Source organism: Pempheris klunzingeri, chromosome 15 (assembly GCF_042242105.1).
Source record: "Pempheris klunzingeri isolate RE-2024b chromosome 15, fPemKlu1.hap1, whole genome shotgun sequence".
Classification (NCBI taxonomy): Eukaryota; Metazoa; Chordata; class Actinopteri; order Acropomatiformes; family Pempheridae; genus Pempheris; species Pempheris klunzingeri.
In genome coordinates, this window is record NC_092026.1 from 15,574,384 (window position 1) to 15,602,019 (window position 27,636).

Here is a 27,636-nt window from a genome sequence, read left to right on the forward strand (position 1 = left end):
TCAAAACAAGACAAACTCAAAGCCTGCAAACTGTCTTGCTGCCATACGCCTGTCCAAAAATATGCTTATCTGATGGTCAGTTTTGGAAAAACGACAAAAATCGTTGAATGCAGCCCCAATGGATTAAAGACACTCTCGACAATCTGACAAGCACTTCACCTGAAGCATAACACAACAGTTACATTCATTAGCATAAACTTATTTAGAGAAGAAATGGTACACTTCAACTTGGCCGTTAAACTTGTTAACTGATCATGTAGAGAACATTTACAGCGGAGAGTCCTACATGAGATGCCAGGCACAGTTGTATGGCCACAATGCCAAGCTGCACCTCTTCACCTCTTTGGTGTAACAACAGCCGAACATCACAGTTACTGTACATCTTAAGTCAAACATCGGTGAATATCAAGTAGGTAACTACGTGTAGCAGTAATTAATTTCTAATTCTTTCTATTGCTCTTCATAGGCCCACTCTTGTTTTCTCCCCACATCAAGGTCACTGCCATAACACACACACACACACACACACACACACACACACACACACATAGAAAGGGACAAGGGAGGGAGAGTGAGCGAAAGGCTCTCCACAACAATGTGTGTCGTGGGCTGAATACAGAGCATAGCACAAAACAAAAGCATGAGCGACAGCCAGCTGGCTTGGCACCACTTGGCACGAGACTCGACCGCTTGTCCTTGGCATGACAATGAAACACACACATACACATGCAGACATGAAGACACACACATACATATACACACACACACACCTACCCACTTCCCCCACCTCCTCTCAGGTATAAAGAAAAGTGCAGTGATAGAGAGGCCCGGCACTTAAAACAAGTTCTGTTCATCAGATCCCAGTGAAAAGAGGCAGTGCCGGGCTACACCACAGAAACACAACCGGGTCCTCTTTTCATCTTGGAAACAAGAGTGGGAAAGGAAACACAGAGGAACTTGATCGAGACTCTGGAGAGGCCTGGGGGGGGAGCCTGACGAATATTTGGGACACGCCTTTACCTCAACTGTAGTTCTGGGTAGTAAGTGTAAAATGGGTTCAGACAACTGATTTGAACTTTTAAGTCAAGGTTCATGAAGGGAAAACACCACTCAATAATGCTAACACGTTGTAGTATTGCAATCTGTTATCTGACAAACCCGTGTCTCAGGTGTTTCTCCATGAAAATCGATTTACTAATGACTATCCCAGGGTGTGCAGCTGAATGGACACATGTCAATTTCACTCGCTTTTATCATTTCTTACATCTTCCTGACTCCAAGCCCTGCATCAGTGTTAAGCTGTACCATTTGCGCCAATTTCCAATCCGTATTTTAAGCTGCGCGACATCATTTGGCACGCAACGTACAGGCGGCAGCGAGGTGTCGGGTGTTCAGATGAATTTCTGGCATGTCAGAAATTTGGTCGGTCGGTTTTTGAAGCACAGCAAACCAGTTTACAAATCCATTTGTCACTGTGCCTGCACAAAGTGGCAAGCAGAGCATCTGAAAGTGCCATGATGACGGCTGTGCAGTAATCTTAGCGTAACTATTGTACAGTCTATACAGTAAGACATAGCTCGCTCACCTCAGTTACTATCTACTATAGATAAACCAAACCGGCCTCGTCTTCCTAGCTGCCTATATGTCTATATATAGCAGCATCTCAATTTCTGTCAGAAGTTGATTTTGTCACAATTAAAGGTTGACACAGATGATCAAGGCAGAAGGTTTCTGCCTTGTCAGCATTATTGCTAGCAAAGAAACATATCCTCTAGCCACGAATCTTTATTAACAGCCAGAAAGGTTCAGGGGGCAGGTGGGGTGTTTTATTCTCTATTTTACATGTGTGAGCACTCGGACCGTACTGTATGAGCACATAAATTATAAGCTTTGTATCGCAGACGATTTACTCAAACAGTAAATCATACAGTGTATGCCAAGCTATAGGAGATCAAAATAGTGTCTTGAAATGTACATGTCACTTAACAGCATGGCGTTCTCTTAACTTAACCAGCATAATGTACATCACAGTGTTACATATTTCCTGTGGTGGAACTCCACTTGCTACCCACTAAAAAGCAGATAAAGCTTTATCGAAGACATAATTCCTGAACAAAAGACTACTGTTCCATGTGTTCACATGCTGATTAAGACTGTTGGCCACACCGATCAGAAGTCAATCATCAACAAGGAGCCGCAGACAATCAGACTGCAGACCGCAAAGGGTCAGCGATAGTACCAGCAGCAACTGTGCACAAGAACACGTAGGCTAGTACAAAAAGCAGGCCAAAACCAGCCTCACAATCACAAATTGGTACGTGTCCAGGCTTTACCTGCTGCATTTGTGATCATCCATCTCAGAAAACATGAACAAAGTTTAGTACACAGACATTAAATTTGTAGATATACTGATATGGTACTGTGAAGGTAGCAAACCAATTATCAGATTTTTAGATGTTAAAACAATCCAAGGATTCACAAAGAAAGGGAGAGGAATGGTTCCAGCTTATGTCTACATCCACAGCACAGCCGGAGGGAGTTTGACCATATTTCTCATTCCAGGACCAACTTCTTAGAGAATGCAGTAGTCTCAGGCAGGACAGCTTGGTAGTAAAGAGCACACTCCCTGCCTCGTTTTTCACTAGGCCCTAAATACTATTATTATCTATATGGCTTACAGTGCAGTAGTCATTGTACGGTTTGAGTAAGCAAACAGTCGAATGCTTGTCCCTGTGACTCAGACATCATTCAATGCACATATCCCTTAAGCAAACGCCAGCATGTTTGGTATGTATAAGTCTGAACAATGGTCAAAAGAAGTGACACAATAACCACGGTGTTGCTAAATCTATGCTTAAGCAGTCTCTACATAGTGGGGTTTCAGCCTCACTCATATAAAGCCATACTCTAGTTTTTTGCAGCCTACATCTGTAATTAATATGAGTCACTGTGAGGGGGATTGGGCATGTCTGGCCATACACTACCTGCCATTGTGAAACATCGCCTATATCTTAAGGCTAAATGTAGCTGCCTGGATCTCCGATGCCCCACCTCTAATTCCTAGCTGTTGAGACATTGTGCCAGCAGGAGAATTAAGACATGACTAATGGCCAAAGTTAAATCTTCACATCCAGTTACAACGTGTCAATGCAAAAGCTTGCGGTGCGGCTTAGCGATGCCGCAATACACTCGACAGTGAAACATTTTGGAGGATTTGACAGGACGGGGGCCGGTGTCAGGAAAGTGGGTGAAAATGGGAGTGCCCTGGGTTTACTTATCCTCTGCTGGTTGAGGACGTGTTAAATATGTGGGAAGAGATGAAATGAGACCACTGTGTGGACATAAAGGGAACACAGAGGGAGAGAAGGCTGGTCTGAAAAGAAACTAGGGAGACAAAAAGAGAGAGCGAGCAAGAGAGAGAAAGAGAGAGAGCGAGGGCCTCCTTACTCAGCAGGAGCTGTCTGCCAAGGCAGGAGTCAAGCATGGGGCGAGTGTGTGTTTTGTGTGTGCGTGCGTGTGTGTGTGTGTGTCCGTGTATGTGCAACATAGGAGAGATAGTGGCCACGTGCCAAATACAATGACCCGCAAAGCTGGCACGGCACCGGGTGGTTGTGAGTGTGTGTGTGTGTGTGTGTGTGTGTGTGTGTGTGTGTGTGTGTGTGTGTGTGTAGGAATGTGTGTTTGCTTGCATTCCTGGGACGCATGCAGCCGGTTTCTCCACAGTAACAGTGAGAGGAGGCAATAGACTCTGTCTCAACGGAGGGAGAGTGGGAGGGCACGGAGGACAAGTGAGAAGGAGAGGAGGCGCTCAAGAGCAAAAGTGAAGATCAAACGGGGAGAGAGACAGCAGTGCTTTAATGCAATGACCTGCTTTGATATAGCAATTTATTTCAAAAACATATTATCACTGCGATAGCATTACCATTTTTAAGAAACATCTACCATTCTCTACACTGTGCTATTTTGCAGTATTTTGGCTGAAATTAGCTTTAGAGCACATAACAGGTAGAGGACGCGGTTCTAAGGGTCGGAGATGTGGCTCAGCAGGTAGAGCGGGTCATCTACTAATCACAGAATTTGTTACCTGAAGCTCAAGCTTGATGATCCATAGCCATAATATTGACAGCAAGATATAAGCCATGTATGAGATATGGAATCCTTCCTTCACTGAGACCACATTACAATTAACTGACACTTTGAGTCTGTTTCCACAGAGTTAAATGAACTATGACATGTGACATTTTACATTATTATATCCACAGGGGTTTCAAAATTGTGCTCCAAGCCACACATTACATCCCATCATTGGGATCATTGTATCAACAATAATCAATATTGAGTATGAGGAGTATTTGGTCAAAAAGAGGATATTTGGCTTTGTGAGTCAGTCCTGCTGGGAACCAGCAGAGAGAAGTGGATGATTGGACACAAACCAGAGGGAGGACGAGAGCTGGAGAATGTGGTATGTGTGTGTTTCTATGTATGCGTGTGTTGCTGATTTTCTTAGTTGAAATAAGCACTGGTCCCATCTGGCAAGGACACAAACACACACCCACACGATCACAAAGTCACACAATCACACACACACACTCACACACAGCCATTGTCTGCAGGAGGGAAGGGGGTTAAAGGGTCCCCCTCCCTCCCTGCTGACTCCTGGATGCTTGGAACACTAATCCTGTTATCTCCGTCCCAATAAGAAATGAATTAATGAATAGAGCTTGGAAAGACAGTGACGAGTGCTCGGCGACAGCCCTGCATGGAGACCAGCGAGCACACAGTCCCTGCCTGAATCCACTGAGAGGATTCTTCATACATGGATACATAGTTTTCTCTTCTTGGAAAATAAGAACATGTAAATGCTGTGCTTTTTATGAAAAAATGAAGCATTTTATTTGACAGCGACAAACTAGAAACACATTATAGGTCTCCCTGGATAAGATCCACAACTAAATGCTAAATTTAATGTAATGTACGCTGGTGCATAGGGTAAATCCTGTGATCAGACCCACTTTCCCCAAAGGGGCCATTAAAGTTTCATCTTGTCGAGGCTCCCAGTGGAAATTATGGAGAGAATGGAGAAAGGCAAAGGTCCACAGAGATCTATTCTTTTAGAGCAAATGCTCCCTTTATATGGATTTCATGTAGTTCAACATCCTGTTTAAGTTTCATGCTTTTATCGTAAAATAAACCCGCTCGTTTTAGGAACCAGCCACTTCACTCAGTCGAAATGAATTTAATCAGATGACTAACACAGGTGTTTAACTCTGCTTAGGTAGCGTTATAGATTCCAAAAAATAGCAGGGGTGTCAAGACAATGCAGTATCATCCGCAAAAAAGTTGATGTGTGCAACGTCATTATGGAGCCAAAATAGACATGCAAGCACAAGGGATGTTTGAATTTAGACAAATTAAATAGTTTACATCTGCATATATCTTGCACAGTCACAGTGAGTTTGGGTAGTGGTGCTAGCAACAGCAGCCTTCAGGTTAACTCCCACATGCCTGTGCTGATTGTGGTTACAATCATTGTGATTACTGGCTGCTCCAGTTAAGTGGTTATATGCCAGCTTCTTCTGACACAGCCTACATACAACCCTCTGTCCAACTTTCAGTTCACATCCAGGCAATACCGCGAGCTGCCTAACATCTTAGACACAACAGTTAACTGGCATTATCATTAAATAGTAATTAAGTTCACTGGCTAGAATTTCTGGTGCTCCATTTAATCGACTAGTAGATTAATCGCTCGCATTTCTAGCAAGCATATATAGAGTTAGATATAGTTAGAATAAGTTGCAGCACATATTGCTTGTAGGATAGTACTGTACAATTGCTGTTGCCATGATTTCTATTATTGTAAAATCCTGTTTCTAAGCATTTCAGACTACCGAATGGTGTCTTTGTACCTGACAAGCCAAGGTCTTATTTGAGTGCCTTGTCCCTTTAAATTTGGAGAAGCAGAACTGGGTAAGGTTATAATCAAAACCTGACACACAAAAGACAGACTTGTGTACTTTTACACACAATCGCCAGTATTTACACAAAATTTTTTGAAGGTCTCCACATGTAAAGATACATTGACACTTACACACCAACATAACAAGACACAAAAGGTACACACATTTCTACAACATGCTGATAGATGGAGGCTGGTAAATCCATACGCACACACAACAAAATATGCTATGAAGTTGCCTGAGCAAACAGCGAGCGGGCACTTGACTAGCACTGCAGATATGAATAAAAAGATTTGATGATGGGGTGGATTTTTTCCTTTCTTGTACAACCATCAAAGAAGATGCACATGTGCGCGCTAACATGCCCACAGTGACTGTGTGAGTGAGTGATTGTTCACGTTCCAAACCAGCATTGAAATGAAAATACCTTTCCTTTGACACAAACACAACTAGGTCTCACTTTAAACCCACAGGGAACAAACGTCTGATCAGGGCTTTGTGTGTGTGTGTGTGTGTGTGTGTGTGTTTGCGTTGGGTGCAAACTGAGCCCTATTTGCAGCTCAAATATCTGGGCTTTTTTTTTTTTTTAAAGCCCATTGACTGCGTTTCTATGATAAGAAGTCAATGCGGCGATCATTAGCTAGGAATGACATACCATACAGCGGCGGACCAGCAAGATGAACCACAAAGAGGAGCTCTAAGTTTTCAAGCTTGGGGGGGGTGAGGCAGGTTCATAGAGTGTGCGTACGTGTGTGACAGAGTGACAGATTCAGACACAGAGACCTTATAGTTGCTTTCTAGTGCCATAAACACTCCCTTTCTCTGCTTTCAACTCAATAGAAATGTCACAGCAGCCAGTCCGTGTATGCACACACACACACACACACACACACACACACACACACACACACACACACAGTATTTATGACAAAGGAAGAGGTCCTTTCAGTGTGAGGACCTGAGGGAGAAGAGACAGACAAATGGGGGAACTCCCCCTTAAGTTAGCAGACAGTCATGACACAATACTGCAGGGAGCAGAGAGAGAGATGTAACAACAAAGACAGATGGAGGCCAAAAGGAAGAAAGATAATATACGTTACGTGGTGTTTGCCATTCTGGGTGACTTTTGCATTGATGCACTTCTGCTATGCTTGCATGCAAGCCACAACTCTGAATGCCTAGATTCATTTCTTAGTGTGATTAATGTTTTTACAGTCTTCAACGCAGTCGACAGATGCACATGTGCAATATTCATTCATATTAAATCTCCTTCGAGCTCTGATTTGTTCTCCTCCAACTCCTGGAAGAAAGAAACTTTAGCTGCTGAATGTTCCACTTTAGCTAAGTGCTACTTTTGTGTGCAGCTTTATATTCTAAACAATATCAGGGTTAATAGTATATATAACCTCACAGTGAGGCTTAATTAAAAATAATTTTCATAGTGATTCATTTGTTGATTATTTTTTCCAATACCTCTGTTTAGTCTATACAATGTAAAAAACAAACTAAATTAAATAAACTGGAGAATTCTGTTGATAAATGACTCGAATGGTTAAGAATTGGTGGAGATTAATTTTCATTTTAAAATCAATTAAAAGTAAAAATCGAGGTTGCTAATTGGGTTATGTTAATACAGATCATGAGCTTAAAAAAACTAATCCCACTGAGGCCTTTACAAAGAAATTCCCATTGTCCTATTGAGTGTTGCCTTAATCTGATTAAAATCAATTTATTAAAGTGCATATAAATGTACTGAATTTGAATCAAGATCAAAAAGTTTTAAAAATCAAATATACAAGCAATGAGACTCAAAATAAATCCAACTGGTGTTTTCATTTGGGATCCTTCCAGCCTCAGCTCCTCACAACCTGATGTCAACCTTTGGTCTTCAGCCTGGACAGCCAGGAGGAAAAGATTTTACATCACTTATGGGATTCATCTCTGTATCTTGTTGCCATGGGAAATGTAGCTTCCCGTAATAATAAAATAAAAGGTTTTCACAGAGTGCCAACAGTATTTAGAGCTGGTCCTGGCAAGCCCTGCATGGCCTTTCTGTGCTTTTGGAAAAATGAGTCTTTCATGGCTTTGTGGTATTTGATATCAAAAGCATTCTTCGCCCTTCCCCTCACCAGTCATCTACCATTGCACTGCTGTCCATTGAGCCAGCTGAATTAGTCACCTGGCAACACACTAAAACTAGTGCCCGGTTTCACCTCGGAGATTCAATACACTGAGTCAAACTACTAAAGGTTCCCTTAACTAGCATGCATAGCGACCCCATTTCAAACTGTAACAGTGTGCTGCCTTTATTATACACAATGATTCACAAGGTTTTTCAGGCCTCGACTTTGAGGGACACAAGCTGGACAGCGCAGGTAAAGGCAAAGCTGAAGGGCATTTGGACTGGATTTAGCTTAAGTTAAGGTTGAACAGAAAGGTGAAGAGGAGGAGGCTTAGAAGAAAAGAGCAAGAACCGGACACTGACGACAGTCTGATCATAGGCTTTTGGTTTTCCCACCATGAGACACACAGACAGTGGCCCCAGGCCTCAGTAACCACTGGCTTCCAACTAAAACGGTCTTTGTAAGTTAAAAGGTGTGCCTGGCTTGGCTATAGAGCCCTGTGACAAAAGCAGTGGTTAAATAGCATAGCATCCCCCCCGAGGGATGTAGGCCAGGGTCAGCAAGTGTATGCAGTGTGTGTGTGTGTGTGTGTGTGTGTGTGTGTGTGTGTGGTTAAATACTGTTCGTTTGGTGTGTATGGGAACAGTAATGAGACTGCATCAAATCCACAGAGTGGCGTGTGTTTGTGTGTGTACGAGCTGATGTCTGGATTGCGTGGCAGCCACGGGGGAAGCAGTTAATAGTCATAAATGTGAGCAGGCATCTGTTACTTTGGGGGCTCTGCTGTTCTGTCTCATGACCCCAAAACCCAGGGAACGCCTGTTCACTGCACCCAGAGCAGCCACTGCACATGCTAATGGATCCTGAGCGTGAATGATGAACCAAACTGCGAATGATGCACCAAACCGTGCATGTCTATATAAAATTGAAACATCTGTTTCTACTTTGGCAATACAGTGACTTTCTGATGTACACAATTGCTTTTCAATCCCCCACACTGTATTAAAACTGCACTACATAACATCGTTATATCAAGAATGGATTAAATGAGCAAGTATAAAAGGGGCCACTGAGTTGTGGTGAACCCATAGAGAATTATTAACCACTTCTACAGCTCTTTAAAAGCGTTTTTAACTCACCGTTTTGGTTTCCCGCCCCACAACTTTATGGTTTTGGTTCACCTTCAATGCTCTCATAAACCTTAAGAGTATTGTCGTATTATTGTGATAAAGGCACCGTAAAGTTAGCAACTGGCTAGTGAAAATAATCAGACCTTTAGCAGCCATACAGTATATTTTCCTTTGGAAATATACAGTAAAAACAGAGCTACAGAGAGAGTATTGGACTTTCAATAAAATATTGGCCAGAAACTTCACTTTGAATGAAGGCTAATGTGTCTTCTGGAAGTGTGGAAAGAGAATTAGTTGTGAACACACTCACTATCCTTTATAAAGGTAATATTATGTCAGTGTTGGGTTTCATTCATTTGTCACTTGTCTGTAGTTTACTCACTTAACAAGTCTCAATATCAATGGCAGCTGTTCTGTTTGCCATTCAAAAAACAGATCATGACAGTGTCAAACTGTTGCTTAACAATAGAGACGTGTGGTAAATGATGAATGAATGAATAAATAAGCACATAAAGGCCGCCACATTTGTGAGCAGTGATAATTGAAAACAGAATTTAAATATTGCTGTAGTCGTTCAACACTTCGAAACAGCTGGACTCAAATTTAATTCAACAACTTCGTTCTTTCACCAAAAGCCCATCAGCATCAGAGCAGCCAGGTCAGGCTGGTGTAACACAATCTGCACGGCCCTGGGAGATGCTCCAACTGCAAAAAGGCTTGTGCTGAAAACAGACTGTAATCAGCTGCCGGCTGCAGGCGGCTTCTGTGCCTCGAAAGTATCTATGAGGAGTTTCACCGGTTAAAATGACTGACTGCCTCGCCTGAACTTATTGCTAGTTTTAATCTTAACCCTAAACCCAAATTATAGGAAGCAAAAAGCGGCTGCGCCTGGGATGAAACCAGCTTTCCGACTCCGTCACAGACACCGGCATCAACTTCATCACTGCCGTCCTGGGAAAGCTACATTCCTGCTGCCTTTATGTCCGGGTCAGACCTCGATGGACAGAAGCGGCGAAGCAGGGAAGGACGGAGGGATAAAACGGAGGCCGCCGTAGAGGCCAAGTCAGAGAGAAGAGACGGACTCCAATCAGAGAGAATCATTGTGGCAATCCGTCTTCAACAGCTAACCAACACCGATGTCTCAAAAACATTTTTAAATGTAATGCAGATACTGTTTTGCACAATCACTCAAAACGAATAGGCCCATTTGCCCACTATACTAATTCTTTCCTTTACATCTGATCCTAGAGCTGCATTGATTGGTCAATTAATCAGTTGATGTCAAGTCAACTGGCAGACGATTAATCAGCAGCAATTTTAGAATTCAATTAATCTTACGGTTACTTCTCAAGCAGTAACGTCACCGTCTCTGGGTCCAGTGGATCGGACAACTGAACAACAAGTGCTGCAAAACACACATTTACTTGTCAATGTTGTGATTCTCATGTTCAAAAAGGACGAACGTGAAAAGTTGGTGCGGCGCATCCCACGATCAACAAATTCTATTAACCAATCAGATGAAAGGACGGTTCGGCAGTCCACTAATCAGCAGTGCCTGCCGGGAACCTGCAGATGCCTCCAGAGAGGAGGAAGAGGAAAAACTTGAAAATATGAAAGTGCTTTTTGGTGTTAAAGGCAGATGAGATAAGATACCATTTAATTGCTTCTTTCATAAGCGCAGCTTTAATCCCATTGTTACAGCAGGGGTGTTTCATCCCACTGATAACTCACAACACTTTGAACGCTGATTTACACACACATACCATACACACACAGTATATATATATACACACGCAAAGATTTCCTTTATGCTGCCATTGCAGAAAAAGTGCTTAGCGTGCCACATGCTCCCTTTTTTGAGGCAAAATTTAACTAGGTGAAAATTAGACTTTAAAATAAAAAAAGGGGGATATATAGATTGCGCTTTGTGCATGTGCATGTGTGTGTGTGTGTTTGAAAGGAACAAAGAGTTAAAGAACGGGAAGACAAAGGGTAGGAGAATGTCAGAAAGGATGTTGGACCCTTTTCTGCGTACGCCATCATCTCCATCGAGGTCACGGCAGGAAGTAAAACCAAAAAACAAATCAATCAGAAACAGGAAGCATAGAGAAAAAAAACAAAAAAACAACTTGAACTTGACACCATAAAATATCTATACACATTCACTTCCACAACAATAGGCTCAACAATTGATTTCTGCAATAAAAAAATAGTCATTTCAGAGACGGTGTCATGCTCTGGAAAGCATTTCTGAACCAACATAACACACACAAACACACTGCACCCCTCTAGGTTTACAGGACCAAGCGACTGGACCACGGCACACAAATACAAACACACACACACACACACACTACAATGGTCCTGTGTTGTAAGGCGGTAGAGAAGGTACCTAATCCTGTTAAAGCATGACAACTACTAGAAACCCTGTATTAAATGATATATGCCCACACGCGCACATACACATACATGCGTGTACACACACACACACACACACACACACACACACACACACACACACACACACACACAGTAGCAAGCAGCAAAGGAGCAGGAAATAATTCACAGCCTTAAAGTGGACATTTAGTAACCTATTATGTGCTTCCACTGATGGACAGTTTACTGGCCTCATCCGAACTGACAGTTTAAGTGGTTTGGGTTCAAACGTCTTGAGGCCATCTTGCAAAGGTAATGTTTCAAACAGCTGCATTAGCAAGAGGGTTTTTACCCAGGATGCATTTGTTCATTATGTTATCGGTAACAATGTATTTACAACTGCACACAGCTGCGATTTTGTCTGTCTACTAATGTGTGTGTCCGTCTGCTCAGTGTCCAGGAACGGATGTTTGGCAAGAGACACTGTGAAATATAGAAAGTACCGTCAGGGCATCAACAGTGATACATGAATGCATTTGTGGTTCGGCTGCTCTACTTTTTTTTTTTGTTCTTTTCAGTTTCTACCAATTTCAAAATGTGAAAAAACTAAAATATAAAGAAGTCATGTTCCTATTGCCTCCAAAGCAATGGGTAAGTGCAACTTCATAAACTATTCAGGCCCGGGACGATGTTCCAGATCTTCCTTTCCCTTGTTGCACACAGACTAAAGTCCAGACAGAGGCCTTAATCGAAGGAAGAAGCAAGTGAAGTCATATTTAAAGCTGAAGGCCACGCTGCAGTACTTCCACTGCTCTGGGAAACTCCTGTAATCAGATGATATTTTTCTCAATAAAGGATTCTAGCCCACATTGTTATTAGTTCTGCCCCCAGTTGGCTACATTTAGTTGACTGTGTGCTCAATGAAATGCATTTATATCTTATTGGGCTGTTTTCATGATATTTTACAGACCAGACGATACCAACCTGCAGATGGATCTCTAATGAAAGGATTTTTTTAGTGGCAGCCATGGTTGGTAGACAGGTACTGTTCAACTTTATACTGATTGTACTTTACTGGCTTTTGTTGTCTACACTGTGGCAGCTGAGGAACACACTCTTCCTCCCCCTATACACCGAGTACTGTATGTGAAGAGAATGAATGAATTCTACCTTGAATCTATTTTACAAGCAATCCTAATTCTTTCGGCCCTCTACCGGTTTCTCTCCATCGCAATTCATTTTACAATAACTGATGAAACACGTTTCTCCTGAAGTGATCATCAGAACTTCTTTATTAGCAATCAGCAGCTGCCATGCCCACTTAGTTTTTCTAATTTCATACATAATAGGCCTTTAGAATTGAATGGAATGGATGCCAAGCTTAAACCAGTCTGATATGACGTAGGACAAAAAGAGAAAGGGGGGTGGTGGTGGGGGGGCTGTCTCCATCTTTATTTGGGTGCAAGAAGGGAAGTGGAAGCAGGTTTGGGGTGAGGAGGGTGTGTGAACAGACGAGCCATGGAGAAAGGCATGGAGACACTTAAAGAGGAGGAGGGCAACATTCGTGTGTGTGTGTGTGTGTGTGTGTGTGTGTGTGCGCATGTAAAAGGGTGAGAGGTCTCGACCAGACTGATCCTCACGGCTGTTGACCACATTAATCATGTCGCATAGAGATGACTAGTGTGTGTGTGTGTGTGTGTGTGTGTGTGTCGTGGGAGCTTGTCCTCTTCTGTCCCCAATGTGTGTGTGTGTGTGTGTGTGTGTGTGTGTGTGTGTGTGTGTGTGTGTGTGTGTGTGAGAGAGTGTGTTGCTGCACTTGACTGCTCCAATCAATTCAATTCCATTCCTCCCTCTGCTCTCTTGTTTTCTCAGGGCATCCCCATCCCCCACCATACAGCTCAGTAGTCTCTCTCTTTCTCCCTGTGTGTGATGGACTGCTGAGAGCCTAATGAGGTCCCTCCCTCCCCTTTGGCTTTTTTGTGACTGCTGAGTGTGTGTGTGTGTGTGTGTGTGAAGGGGGAAGGGAGAGCCAGAGGTGACAGGTTGGTTATGTACTTCTACATTTGCCTTTCAGCTCTACTCTCCCTCCTTCCTTCCTTCCTTCACACCCTCTTCTCCCTCTCTTCTGTCTCCTTCCCTCTCCCCCGCCTTCATCTCTTTTCCCACCCATCCGATTCCTGCCCCGGCCCTCCTCATCCTCGCCTCCTGTCCTCCTCCTCCTCCTGCTCCTGCTCGCTCTGCAGTCAGTCTTACCATTCATTTGTCGGTGAGGCTGCGGCTTAATGGGCCATAGCAGGCCTTCCACTAAAGAAACCCACACAGAGTGCTGTTATTAGCAGGCAGGGAGATAAAGAGGAGAGGAGAGGAGAGAAGAGGGAGGCAGGCAGCCAGGCACAGAGAGGAGCGGGGAAATTGTGGAAAATACAGAAGAATAATGTGCAGAGGGCAAGACCAAAAAAAGTGTGTGTGTGTGTGTGTGTGTGTGTGAGAGAGAGGGAGGTGGGGATCGGGGTGATTCATATTAACATTGCTTTCAATTAACAAGTGCTGAGGAATCTTCTGCACTCCCGTCTGATGTGATGGTGTATCCGTCCCACCAGTTAACAGCCGGGCTTGTTCGTTGAGGAATAGGCCATCAACAGAGCAGCAGGACCCACATCACATAGGTGAGTTCACAGTGAGGGAAGGGCTGAGGAGATGTAAACCTCGCAATGTGATAGATTCTCTAATATGCAAAGAAAAGTGAGACTAGGCAAGAAGTGCGAGGATTAAATGGTCTGGCAGGTTGTAATCAGGCTACGCAGTTTAGCTAGATTATCTAAACCTCTTAATCTGGAGGCAAAGTAGCATTAGCAAACACACAATGTCCATAATAACCCCTCATTTCGCCAACAACTGTGTAGACAATACTAGGGCAAGCACGGTAGGCCAAAACTGAACCAGGATGTCTATATTTAAGCTGTGATGGAGGTTTACATCAGACAGTTTGGGTCATTATTTCACTGTTCACCTTTGTTCTCTCTAAGGGCCCAATAGTTTGTCTAAAACCTGTATAATCGTCTGACTGTTTCTCGCTACGTCCACCCTCCTTTGAGAGATGGTTTGAGCACGTTGGCCACTGAAATAACTAGTGCATTTAGCAGCTGAGGGAATTTGTTGAGACCAAAACAAAGAAGAAGAGCGAATTCTGATCTTAACTTTGGGGCGGCCAGACACAACTCCAAACCAGTGAGCATGAACATGAGCTCCAAGTAGTAATGGTTATTGAACTTATCCTTTAATAACTTCAAATAAGCTGTTGTTTGGCATTCATCTGTGTATTTAGTTGAAATGTTTGATTGTATTTGGTTTACGGACTGTGCCTTTGACTGTCTGCCAGGACTCAGAGATGCTGCCGTTCCATTAAGGCTGAATGGATCAGTTGGCTCATTTTGATTTGGACTATTTTTGCCTTTATTGTCATGAATATGATCATAATTAAATCTTAGAGCTGATTTGACTTATGATTTGTATTTATAATAAATTGTACCATATTTCAAAGGCCGCTGTGTGTAACCATATCTACAAAAGACTGACTGAGGAAGTGGGACTGACCACTGGCACAAAGGAAAATGGGAGTGGTTTAGACTTTTTAGGACCTTTGGGGGGGCTGAAGAGAGGTGTGCTGGTCACATTTCAGATTCACACAGTGAACAACTCAGAATAATTCAGCCACACAGGAGGCCCTGGCCCATTTGCTAATGCACACTGACAGTCTGAATCACCATAATAGGGGACTTGGTCTCTAAGTGATATAATTATTCGCAGTTTTAGCACTAAGTGCTTCCTTTAAAACCATATCCACACATTTGGGAAGAAAAAGAGGGCAACGGAAAGCACAAGATGACGACCAGGGAGAGACAAACCTTGGCAATCAGAAAAGATCAAATCACTCGAAGAGGTCAGCGCTGATGAATCACATTAACTTAAATACAGCAGGCAGAAAATGTTTTCATCTGAAAGGCCCATGACAGAGCTGTGAAGACAAAGAACACATCTGTAAGCCATGACGATGCTAAGCTGCACACATGCAAAAAAGGGGAAAAAGACTGCAGCACGGCTGTTGACTCCCATTTCCTGAGATCAAAGTCAATCAAATGTATGGAAATAGTTTCTAATCCAACTATAATGGATGTCTCACACACAATGGACTCCTATGGGCCCTCGTCTTCCTTGTTGGCAGTAATAGCACTGTTGTTGAGAGGGGCTTTGAGTGCTGCTGAGATTGGAAAAGGACATAGGATACAGGCACTCGCCGCAATACACAACTGCGTGTGTATTCAAAGAAGAGTGATAACCATCATTGGCTGACATCTATGATCTAAGACTGTCTGTTGCAAGGGGAGATGGGAAACACAGAAAGCCCAGAATTCATTGCATTCAGAAGGGAAGATGAAGACGAGCACGTCGGCATAGAGATGCAGAAGCAATCAGGACTGGCTAGCACAAAGCAGGGCATTATGGGAAAAGTGCTGTGTTCAAAATGCTACAGATGTGGTGCTCAGGGAAGATAATCACATTACTTTAAGGTTCTTTAAAGTGGTTCCTTTTCATTTATTGCCATACATAATAAATGGGTCTTTATTCATGCTGCGTAAGCTTGTAATGAGTACAAGGCCGCAGTATTCACAGCGCAGTATCCCCAAAACTGGTTCCACCGCTCTGGCACACAGATCAGACCCAGGAACCCACAGCAGATGATCGTGTGCAATGTAAAAGGTCAAATCTAATCTAATTGGCTGAGAGAATCCCTGATCTTTTCAGTGTTATGGTTTGGTCTGCTCTTTCGGCATACAAAGAAAGACAGAAAGCGTGGAAGGCAGAAACGACCATAAATACTCTTAAGGGAAGAGTTTGACATTTTGGAAAATATGCTTATTTGCCTTCTTGCCAAAAGTTAATGAGAGGACTGATAGCACTCGTATGTCTAGAGGCTAATGCGAAGCTACAGCCAGCTGCTGGGTAGCTTAGAGTACAACTGGAAGCTGAGGGAAACAGCTAGTCTGGCTCTGCCCAAAGATTAGAAAATATGGCCCCAAAGAATTCTACCAATGAACCCGTTATTTCTTGTATGTAAAGTTTGCTGGTAGGTAGCCGGCACCACACATGCTGTCGTTGATTCCTGTCTGACATTTCTGTCTGATGCGGCTAACTTATTACATGCAAAAACAGTGAACTCTCCCTTTAAGCTTGTGAGTCTCCTCCAAAAGTGCCTGTAGCTAATGAAAAGGGAGAACAGAAGTCACGCACATCTTAAGACACAACCCTTGAATGAGAGTTCTGCTTGAGTGAGTTCTATCCAACCATCAAGTAATCAATAGCAGCACAGCCATGAACAGGAACGCTGCTTTTTCCCCTCATCAAGTTACAAAAAAAAAAAAAAAAAAAGAAGGGAAATAAGTTTGGGGTCCATAAAATGAAGACAGTTTTAATCTGGGGTAGAATTACTCTATTGGCAAGACTGTCGAGTCCTGAACTTCTTTAAGTTTAAGACAACTTCTTCGCCCTTCATGTGACTAGCGAAGGATCCACATGGAAAAAAACAAAACGAAGAATCACATCCTCTAAAAATAGGTCTACCCCCGAGAGATTCGCCTTTCCCTTTTTGTTTTTTTTTAGACAATACTACCTGTCACTGCTTTCCTCCCCCACTTAAATCATCCTGGACTTCCCCTCCTGTCGTGTTCCCTGCCACAGGCATGGAAACGCCTCACTTGATCTCATGTGTGATGAGTTATGAGATTAAATTACACGGGGAAAAAGTAGTATAGAGAATATAGTATTTCATAGAATCTGGTGCTTAGGAGGCCGACAACCACATCATCAGACAGAGTTTGATTTGGGTCTATTTTGCATTTCAAATACCCCCCCTTCCCCATGTCTGTCCATTTCTCTCTTTTCTTCCCAGCATTTGTTAGGCAATTACAACCAAACGAGGACATAATTGTTCAGTCTGCAAGCCTCGGCCTTCTCTTTCAAGTCCAGCCTCTCTCCGAGACGTGGACAGGGGCCAAATGTGTACAACAAGCATGGTAAACACACACTTGGACGGACACACGGACACACACACACACACACACACACACACACACACACACACACACACACAGAAAGCCAATAAAAGACAGGTGTGGAACACTGCAATAACGGAATACAGCAGGCCGTCAGCTTCAAAAGCTAAAAGGACAAGGCCACCATTGATCTTGGCTGATAATTGCACTCCCACCACCCAAGGTAAAAGCACTAAGGGTGGAGGAAAACACACAGAGCAACACACAGGACAGGGAGGAATGAAAACAGGACAGGGGTGGTAAAAACGTGTTTGCTCTGTGTTCTTTTTATCTCATCACATGTGTGCGTACACACATCCTCCACACAACGCATGTTGTACTGTTACACAACTGTAAGAAAGGAGCTGTTGTTGAGGGACGAAGCTGAGCAAACGGTACCAACGGCAGAGAATGCCATTTCTGCTTGCTGCTGCAAACAGGTCCGGAGTGGAAATGGCATGGCTGGAAATTGCAGCAAAAAAAAATAAAAAATGTGGCTGTAACACCTGAGGCCAGGTTTGAACACAAAGCACGACGAAGGGAAACACACACAGGGAACAAAATGGGAGCAATTCTGGAAACACTGAAGAGGTAGGATTCATTTGAAAGACATGAGTGTTGTGAGGGCGGTACTTCCATCTGAGGGGCTCTCTGGCTTTGATCTAGAAATACATTTTTCATTTAATGCCGACTTTGGTGCTAAAAAAAAAATATCTTTACCAACTTAATGAAAGCTCACCATTTGCTCCTTTATTTTAATGGTTAAAATGTCTTGTTTTCGCAGGAGACATTTTATTTTGAACACACCGACGAAGCCGTCGTTATTGAAGGTCGAGGACGCGAGCGCTCGGAAACCACGACACACAAGAGCTGTGCGATAAGGATATTAAAGTTTTGAGCGTGTGTGAGCGCTTTCATCGTTGTTGACAGTGACCACAGAGGAGATTCGGGCGCGACTTGATGTAAACGCACAAAACCTCAGAGGAAGATCACAGCACCGGCCTCCACTGTTCGACCGAGTCTTAGCAACAAGACCAAGACAAAAGGAAAATGTGTGGATTAGCACTTTCCTGCTCCTCTCCCATCGTGCGTTTTGTGTCTGGGATGTAGCGTACAGATGGCCTCCTCGCCGACTGGTGGAGGAAGCCCTCACACAACAACCTCTGATTAACGATTTTATATAATCAGCCCTTATGCGCTCTCACACACGCGTGCGCACAGGTGCCCCTTCTCTTTGATGAATCCAACAACAGAGCGTCTTCCTAATGGCCTCATCTTTCACAAGCCTCTCCGAGAGCTAATAAGAGTGCGGGGACGATTTGTTTTACCGATTTTCTCTTTTCGAGTGTGGCGGCCATGGAATTAATTACACTGATTAAATATTGTCTGTCTGCGATGTGCACTGGGGAAGAGTTGAAGACGGACGGACTGTGTGTGTGTGTGTGTGTGTGTGTGTGTGTGTGTGTGTGTGTGTGTGTGTGTGTGTGTGTGCTAAGTGGCTAAAGTTGTGGCTCAGAATGGGTTCTGCTGTGAATATACACGGATAAATAGGCACACAAGAACAAATGCACTTAAGGAGGGGAAGAAAAGATGTGCTTTTGAAAATTAATGTTCAAGCAACCAGCTACAATTACAACAGCAGTGAAGGTTAAAGCACTTACAAGTTGAAAATGTAGCGTTTCTTTATATGAAAGTGATGATGAGCATTTAAATAGTAATTCACTGTTGTACAAAGCACTTATCTGTACAAAGTTGCAGAGGGCTTTACAACAAAAACAAGGCACAAGAAACTATATTAAATTACACTGACACGCAGAAACTTGCAAAACATGGGAAACATTAAAAAAAAATTTAAAAGTGAGGAAATTTGTGTAAATCCCCCGAACAGCCGCACAGTCGTGCCATAAGTCTGTGTAGGTTCATCACAATGAGCGACAAATTTCACATTACACACAATCATCTGATCCACGGTTAATATAAAACTATTGATGAGTGCAGCTTTAAATTCCAAACAGTAAATTAGGTCACACAGTGTAAAGCCTTTAACATTCTATTATGAATAATACTCATGTCAAAACATCGTGACAAATGTTCAGGTGATATCTTTAAATCGGTGGCTTTGTCCAACCAAAAGCCAAATGACATTAAAAGAAATAACTTTTAGGCAGTTTTTCTGGATAAATGACTCAAAAAGTTTGATTATGAAAATTGTTGCATCTATTGTTAGAATAAAAACACTCATCACAGCAGCTTTAAGGATAAAAACACTAACTTCAACAGCCCAACATGTAAAAATGAATCAACAGTATAATTAACGGTATGGAAGAGCACACTATGTTACAGTATTAGGAAGTTTCCAGGCTATAAACCGGACACACGAACAACCAAACCCTGCAGCACACATACGTGTTCCCTTCTCACGTATACACACAGAAAAAAAATCAGCCAAGTCTTACTTGGGTCTGACCTCTGTGAAGTTACTCATGGTTACCCAGAAGCACATGAGCCAGCATCCCGTCAGTGTGGAAACATGCGTTGTTCTCAACTGTCTGAACTCTTTCTCGCTCAGAGTCATGACTGAGTCTTTCCAGCTTCCCCTAAAACCACTAGCACTTCCTCAACCAGCAGCGGCCTCACGCATCAACAGTGGAGGGACTGGAGGGATTGAAGTAAAAGTAAAGAAAAAAAAACCTTTATGATCTCGCCTTGGCCGAATAACAGCCTTTAACTAAGCTGGAGCCTACAGACGGAATATGATTAAAGTGCGAGTCATCTTTTACCGATGTCAGTTACAGAAACAGGACGTGAGAAGAACATAAAAGAGCATGAAGGACAGAAGGCAGACGCGGATACATTGAGTGAGTGAAAGGCAGGTAGAGAAATTAGGAAAGACAACAAGAAAGAGGTGTGTCAGCGGACTCCGTCCTCAGAGTGGAGTCAGGGACGAAGATGAGAGATGAGGCAGGCGAGGAGGAGATCAACGCCTCCTTCTGTCCGTCAGCGCAACTTCTTGAGCGACCAAAGAGCGGATTTACACCAGAGGCTCGCAAAAACCTTCCCACTGCAAGGAACCCCGTGGCCATACTGCCAGGAAATGACATCTGAGGAAATACTGGCAAGACCAACCGCCCACACCTCCCTCCCTCCCTCCACACACACACACACACACACTCAGCAAACTGAAAAATCATATGAACAGACATCGGGTAGATTCAGAACTCCACACTAAAAACGAAACATTATAAGTGATGGGAAATAAATTTGTTCTCGTCCAAATTGCTGCTCTTCTACATACTTCAGTGTGGAGTTTATCAGAAGAGTCCCCCTCCCCACAGGCGATCTCCATTACCTACATTAACAATCTCACTTATGCATTCTTCAAAATGTACAATATGGCTACTTGATCACTTTCACAGCCTCCTAAATTTGAAGATGCGCTCTTGCGTTGATCTGTTTTGTATCGATGCAGGTTGAGTCTTTGGAGGGCAAGTAATGTAAAGATTTCTCTGAGCTCTGTGGTTTACCTAAACTTTAAAGACTAAACAATTCATGAAAAACTCTGACGTCTGCTTGCTTAGTCATTCATGAGGGGAATCATTACTCATCATCAGTACATTATTTATATAAATCCCTCTGTTAATCTGTGGGGACGTGACACACTGAACATGAACGTTACACGACTTGAAGGCAGTGCTAGATATCACTACCAAAGCTACGCTCTGTCTGGCGCCTTACTGATACCATGTTTATTTCTGTCAAACCCGTCTTTGCATTAAACAACAGAAGCCAAACTTCTCAAATGTTGCTCACTATCCAAACACACGTGGACACACAAGATCTCTGCCTAAATAAAATCATCAAAGTTTGATTGCAATCCCTAACTGCTTGATCAGAGAATTCATTAAGAAAAAGTATGAAACTGACCAGACTTGTGCCAACTTTCAGTACTTAAGAGTTTGATACTTTTAAGTGCCAAAAAAAAGTAGTGATGTTCGATACCTAACTAAAAGGACCGGTTTTAGGAGCTTGCGGGATCTGAAATGTTGGGACTTAAGAAGCCCCGCAGTGTTTTCAGCCCACTGACTGACTGTCCCATACAGTTTAATCCTGTTCAACTCCGCTGCCTCGCTTTGTCAGAGTCACCGGTGCTTCAAAAGGCGTCAGGGACCCATTACAGCTTTATGTAACGTTGCGGAGACGGGGACGTGCACACACATATACACACAGGCCCCCTCCCCACCCCCCTTCTGTGAACAAGGGGTTTTTCTACAGCTGGGTAACAAAGCATGACCCAATAATCCCAAAGCTTGACTCAAAGCTTAAGAAACCCCCCCCCCATTCCCTCCCTCCTCTTATATCCCTTCCTCCCGCTCTCTGAGGACTTTATAAGGCTCCAGCAAGGGGGCTTCTGGGTGCACATGTGTGTGTATGTGGCGTGTATGAAGGGGTGGGGGGGGGGTTTACAAACACAAGCATGCTTAGCTTTGATTATTCTAATTATGACTTGGAGCGAGGAGTAGATTATTACGAACACATGGGCCGATGAGTTGCTGATGAGCTCACGTCTCTTCAATCCGTCCGTATTACCGTTAAAAGAGGCCGACAGACAAAGGCCTTCACCCGCAGTGTACAGGGGCGGAGGGCATCGAAGGGACATGCCAGTCGACTCATTTTAGAATTGCTGATGCGTTCGCAGATGTCCCTAATGGTACACATTAGCCATGTGAAGTGAAATGACTCTCTTTTTCCACAATCATTTCATTATTACTCAGCTTTGCCGGTGCCACCGTGAAACACGCAAACTTTTAGGGCAATGAAGATCAACAAGAAGCGACACAACACCGCCCGCCGTGTGTTCACATTCTCCCTGAAAATATGATACACTGCAAAATTTGAAAGATGATTTGAGACTTTGTGCCCCTTAAAACTTTTGTTGTCCATCGTGGCGTCAGCAGGCAACAGTTGTCCTCTCCCCCTATCACACACTCCTAGTCTGGTCTTACACTTTCCGTGACCCGGACACTGAATTTGTTATGTCCAGCACAGTAGAAAAGCAGATCACAGCCCCCCCACCGCCCCCAACCCACCTCCTTAGCACCAGATCCGATTAGTAATTACCTGAAAAACAAACGAGTAATTCCAGAGATGTAGATCTCGCTTTAGGCAGTGCGATTCTTGGAAACTGTGACAAAAACATGCCCGAAGACAAGTGTTAGTTTATAGGAACAGTAGCTCCTGCTGAGCTTGTGATAGCTGAGAGGAATAACAAAACAACATCATATCTCATGATAGCGTGTGAGCTCATCGCTTCAGTGTTTTCAGCGTTCCTCATTGTTGGCTGCATCATGATTGAGCCATTTTAATTTCTCATTGAATTCAATGTGAGTGGAATTACAAGAAGAGTGCCAAAAAAAAATAGTCTTTGAACCGTTGGGGCTCCAGTGGAAACGAGCTGCTTAAGCTGCCCTTAAGTCACAGACACAGGCGAGAGCTGCATGGCAATGCAGCATCAGCCACCTCAACTCAAGGCCGATGCAGACAGGTGATCGCCGTCTTGACTACAAGTCAACTGAACTAAATAGAGTTGTAAAAACAAAGCGAAAAAAGGGTGCATAAATGGAGCTCGCAGGCTCATCTGAACACTTAATATGCGTATCGTGTGGTGCAAAAGTTCCCCTCCAGTTTACCGAGATGCCATATTTGAAACCATCGGCGTGCATGTGTCAGCACGCAGCCTCGTCTCATTCCTAATCGCTCCCCCCAGCAAGTTCCTGTTACAAAGAACAAGAGGCACCTCCGTCACGCTTTCTTAAAAACAAGTATTGCCACTATTTTTAAAGTGGCGATCATATTATGCCGCGTCAGGTGAAAGCAATCTGAAGGCTTAAGTCATTTACAGGTGTGTAACGCGATCCCTAATGAGTGCACTGTGTGTGAGCGTGCTCGACCGCCCAACCTATCTAGATCCAGCCAAGAAGAAAAAAAAACACACACACACACACACAATTGTTCTCTTGTTAAGTCAGTCAGTAAACCTTCCACACTAACTGGTTCCCATGGTCTGCAAAGTGAAGAACAAGCCAAATCTTATCTTGATGTCACGCAGCTATTAGCCCGTCTTGCGCTTTGTTGACAGAGAGACAAAACCATGCGCCCGCCTGCTATGGCTGACCTTCAGGGGGAGAATGGAGGCGATTCGTCGGCGCGGCAGGTAAGACTGGAGGTGTTTGCTTACGGCCGCGTGCTTTGTTTTGGACTGTTTCAACTGAAGTTTACTCCCAATAGGGTACCTCAACTTCATAACCATTCGAAGTGGAGCTGTGTAGATGCAGTCTGCAGCACTCTAGCAGATGAATCTGCTACTCTGACGACACACTCCGCTTCACCTGTGTGGGTGAGGACCAAGCTGATGCGTTTATAATGACAGGAAGTGTTAAAAGTAGGTCATCACTTTTTCTTTATCTTGCTCGAGCATCCTTCGCTCAAATGATAGTTTCCACGCACTCTTGAGCACGGGGCCCAACGAGAGGCCCTCTGTGAGAACGCTGGGACGCAGCAGACTCACCTCAGACGGACGCAAAACTTTACTGGCAAAACTTATCAAGCCAAGACGACAGCAAATCTGTCTGAGAGCAACCCTCGCTCTCTCACGTCCACTGGTCTCGGGTTTCATTTGGTTATGATCGATGAACATTTATAAAAGATGCAATTAGATAGTCACAGTGAAATGCAGCAGCCACAGTTTGCAACCCCCGCACCCCCCCCCTCCCTCCCTCACTCCTCCAACCTCCCACCCATCCAGATACCTTGGAGCAACATGAAACCCCAGACAAGCTCCAGTGGCTCTCACACCATATGGCCTCGGAAAAATCCTCCCGGAAACCATAAAGGACTGGTGGGGTTTTTTTTTTTTTTCTTTTTTAGGTTTTGTGCTTCTTCTTTTTTTTTTTTTTTTTTTTGTTTGTTTGACTATCCATCGGTTTCATTTCATCAATTCCCCGATGTCTGGGGCTCATTTTGCGGCCGTGCAGAGCCCGGGGTATGAATGAAGCTAATGAGAACGTGAGTGTGGATGGAGCTGTGCGGAATGGCCCTTTGTTTGGAAACAGCCTCTCTGCAGCGCTGGAAATGCGAGACGCTTATCGATCATTTCAACTGGAAGCCTTTTGTGTTGCGTGCGACTGACAGGCTGCGGGGGGAAAAAACGCACTAATAAAAAAGGGCAGTTTAGCGTTAGGAGCAGCTACTGCGGGGGTCAACTTTAATATAAAAAAAACACACACACAACACAACACAAACAATCCCAGCGTGGATTTTCCACGTTGGTGGCGACTGCGCTCTTTGTCCGGTCCGAGCAGCGGCAGCAGCAAATAAACACAGAACTGTGGGGGGATTTTTTTCGGATTAACGTTGGATTATTCACAATAAGAGACCCAATAACCGCCTTTGTTCCTCCCCTAAGCCTTCCTCAACCGATGGCGGATTGAGAAAAAACGACTTTTGCAACAGGGAATTCGCACAAACAAAAATAAAGCCCCGACGCTATAACGCTCGGTCCTTTTGTATCCGCGTCTGTCAGCCCTCCTCCTCCTCCTCCGCGCCTCCCCCTGCTCTCTGCCGGGGCTACGGCTCCAGCCAGCTCCGGCCGTCGACGAGGAGCCCCGGAGGGGGAGAAAAGTGCTGATAGTTGCCGAAACACGGCTTCACTTGTGTGAAACCCCCCCCCGCTCCCCTCGTACACAGCGAGGCAGGGCTTCGACGTGAAGCCCAAAGCGGGCAAAAGACGCAGTAGCTGGCGGAGCTACAGAGCAGCGAAGAGCCACAATAGGAAGCCCTTTAATTTTTAACAGCAGCTGGTCGGCTAAGCTAGCAAGCGAGCTTATCTTCGCTTCCCCTTCCGCAGACACGCCGAGAAAAAAAGCTCGAAATTTGACCGCAACATGTTTCCCGTGAGCCCACAGAACTAAAAACACACTCAGAGCCGTGTGTGCGGACACATGCGGGCAAAAGAGCCGCTTTGTATACTTTCCACGATAGCAGGGAAAACTTCCATCAATCATCCCCAGTAAAGATCCAGCAGCGGCAGCACACTTGGAAACGGTCCGCAGTGTTTATGCCCGAAGCTTCGCCTCGGTTACACTGAAATATTCCACTTACCGACTTGTAAAACGTTTTCCACACAGCCGGTCTCTAGCAGCCTGATTCCCCGGCGGAAAGGCAGTCCGTCTCCCGTTCCCACTGCCCCGGCTGCCCCCACGGTAGCCGTCGTACCGGCGGTGGATCCTCCGCCACCGCCGGCGGTTGTAGCTCCGGACCCCGCACCCCCAGCCGCACCGGTAGCCGCCGACGGACCTTCTTCGCCGGCGACTCGGCACTGAAACGAAGAGTACATGCATATCTCCTTTTCGTTACGGGGAAAAGACCAGTAGACGATGCGGCGCTGGACGGGCTCCGGGATCCGCTCGAAGCGCTCCTCTACTCTCTCGAAGGCCCACTTTTCCGCTACTGCTTTAGCGGCGCAGTCCAGAAGAGACTCCGGGGAACGATACCGGGAGCCGGACAAGCCGCTGCCGTGGCCGGGCCCCGGACCGGGACCTCGGGGAGCAGGGCGCAGGCAGGGTCGCTTGCTGGCCGGTGGTAAGGAGAGGAGAGGATGGGGCTGTTCTCTGCGTCCTTCCGCCATGGCGAGCCGATCAACACTGACGAGACGGACGGTGTGCGGACACCGAGCAGCAGCAGGAAGCCGAGCACACACACACACACACACACACACACACACACACACACACACACACACACACACACACACACACACACACACACACACACACACACAGCCAGCGTCAATTCAGACAGGATCTCAGACAAGACTTCCGATCACGACTTTCAAAATAAGAGTGTATTTACAAAAGGGTTTAAGTATCAAATTTTGCAGCATCTTACTTGAATTAAGAAACCAGTCAGAATGTGACTGACAAAACACAGGCTGAAACTCCTTCAGAGGGTTCTTTGTATGGTTGATCATTAAGTCATTGTTTTACTACTTTTTACACAACGCAGCATGCGTTTGACTGCTGCATCACAAATGTTTGCTATTGTATTTCAGTGTCACTTCAAATATAAACTTCAGGTACTTTCAGGTATATTCTCAGTATATTATCTCATCATCACTCTGACCTCTCAGTTTTGTTGTTATTCTGATTTTCAAAATCTTTGAATGACCCCTATCCCAGTTTGCATATTTTTTTCCTCATACATGTATGCTAGTCTTCAGAATGTAATACACCACTGGTTTAAATCATTACTCCAGTATAAAGCAAGTGACTGCAAGTGATCCGGTTCAGGCTGTTACACTGAGCGGTCTGCCTCCTTTTCATAGCACAGTATTCTAATCAGCATATGATGGATCTTACCAGCCACTTCACTGAATGACAACTGCTCTGTGAATATAACCGTTTGAGATGATGTTATTCAAGTCACAAATGCATGAATGGATGGAACAGAAACACCAAAAAGTAAATAAAAAAAGAATAAAAGATAATTTAGTGATATATCTTTTAAGACATATCCTCCTGTGGGCTGGTTCTCTGCTTTAACTTATAAGAGTTTCTCCCCAGAGGAGGAAAAGTGTTGAAATCTGACAATTGCTCTATTCACTGAATTTTCACACTATTTCACAACAACAGGTTTAGTGGACATGAATGTTTTACAGTGTCTCAGTGAAGGCTGCTTCACACACGATTAAGAGTATAAACCTAATATATACTCTAGACCACCAAATGTGATTCATCTTAAATCACCCATATCATATTTATCTCTCATTAATTTTTAACTTTAAGTCAGTTGGTTGTTTGTTTTTTTGCAGGTCATGCAATTAGTTTTGTTGAATAAGCTGTCTAATACCAATGGGTCTTTTATTTCTAAAGCACAATCTGTTAATTTCCTGTCTCTTAGTCTG

The 27,636-nt window shown here is 44.1% G+C and overlaps 1 protein-coding gene across 1 annotated transcript in view; it reads right to left on the reverse strand.

The window, feature by feature from the left end:
- The window catches only part of zswim5 (zinc finger, SWIM-type containing 5), a 55,971-nt gene extending 29,610 nt beyond the window's left edge, over positions 1–26,361 (reverse strand). The window contains exon 1 of the mRNA XM_070844706.1: positions 25,836–26,361. Within this exon, the coding sequence (XP_070700807.1) occupies positions 25,836–26,361 (526 nt within the window). The remainder of the gene's footprint in view (positions 1–25,835) is intronic.
- Between the last annotated feature and the right edge of the window lie 1,275 nt (positions 26,362–27,636).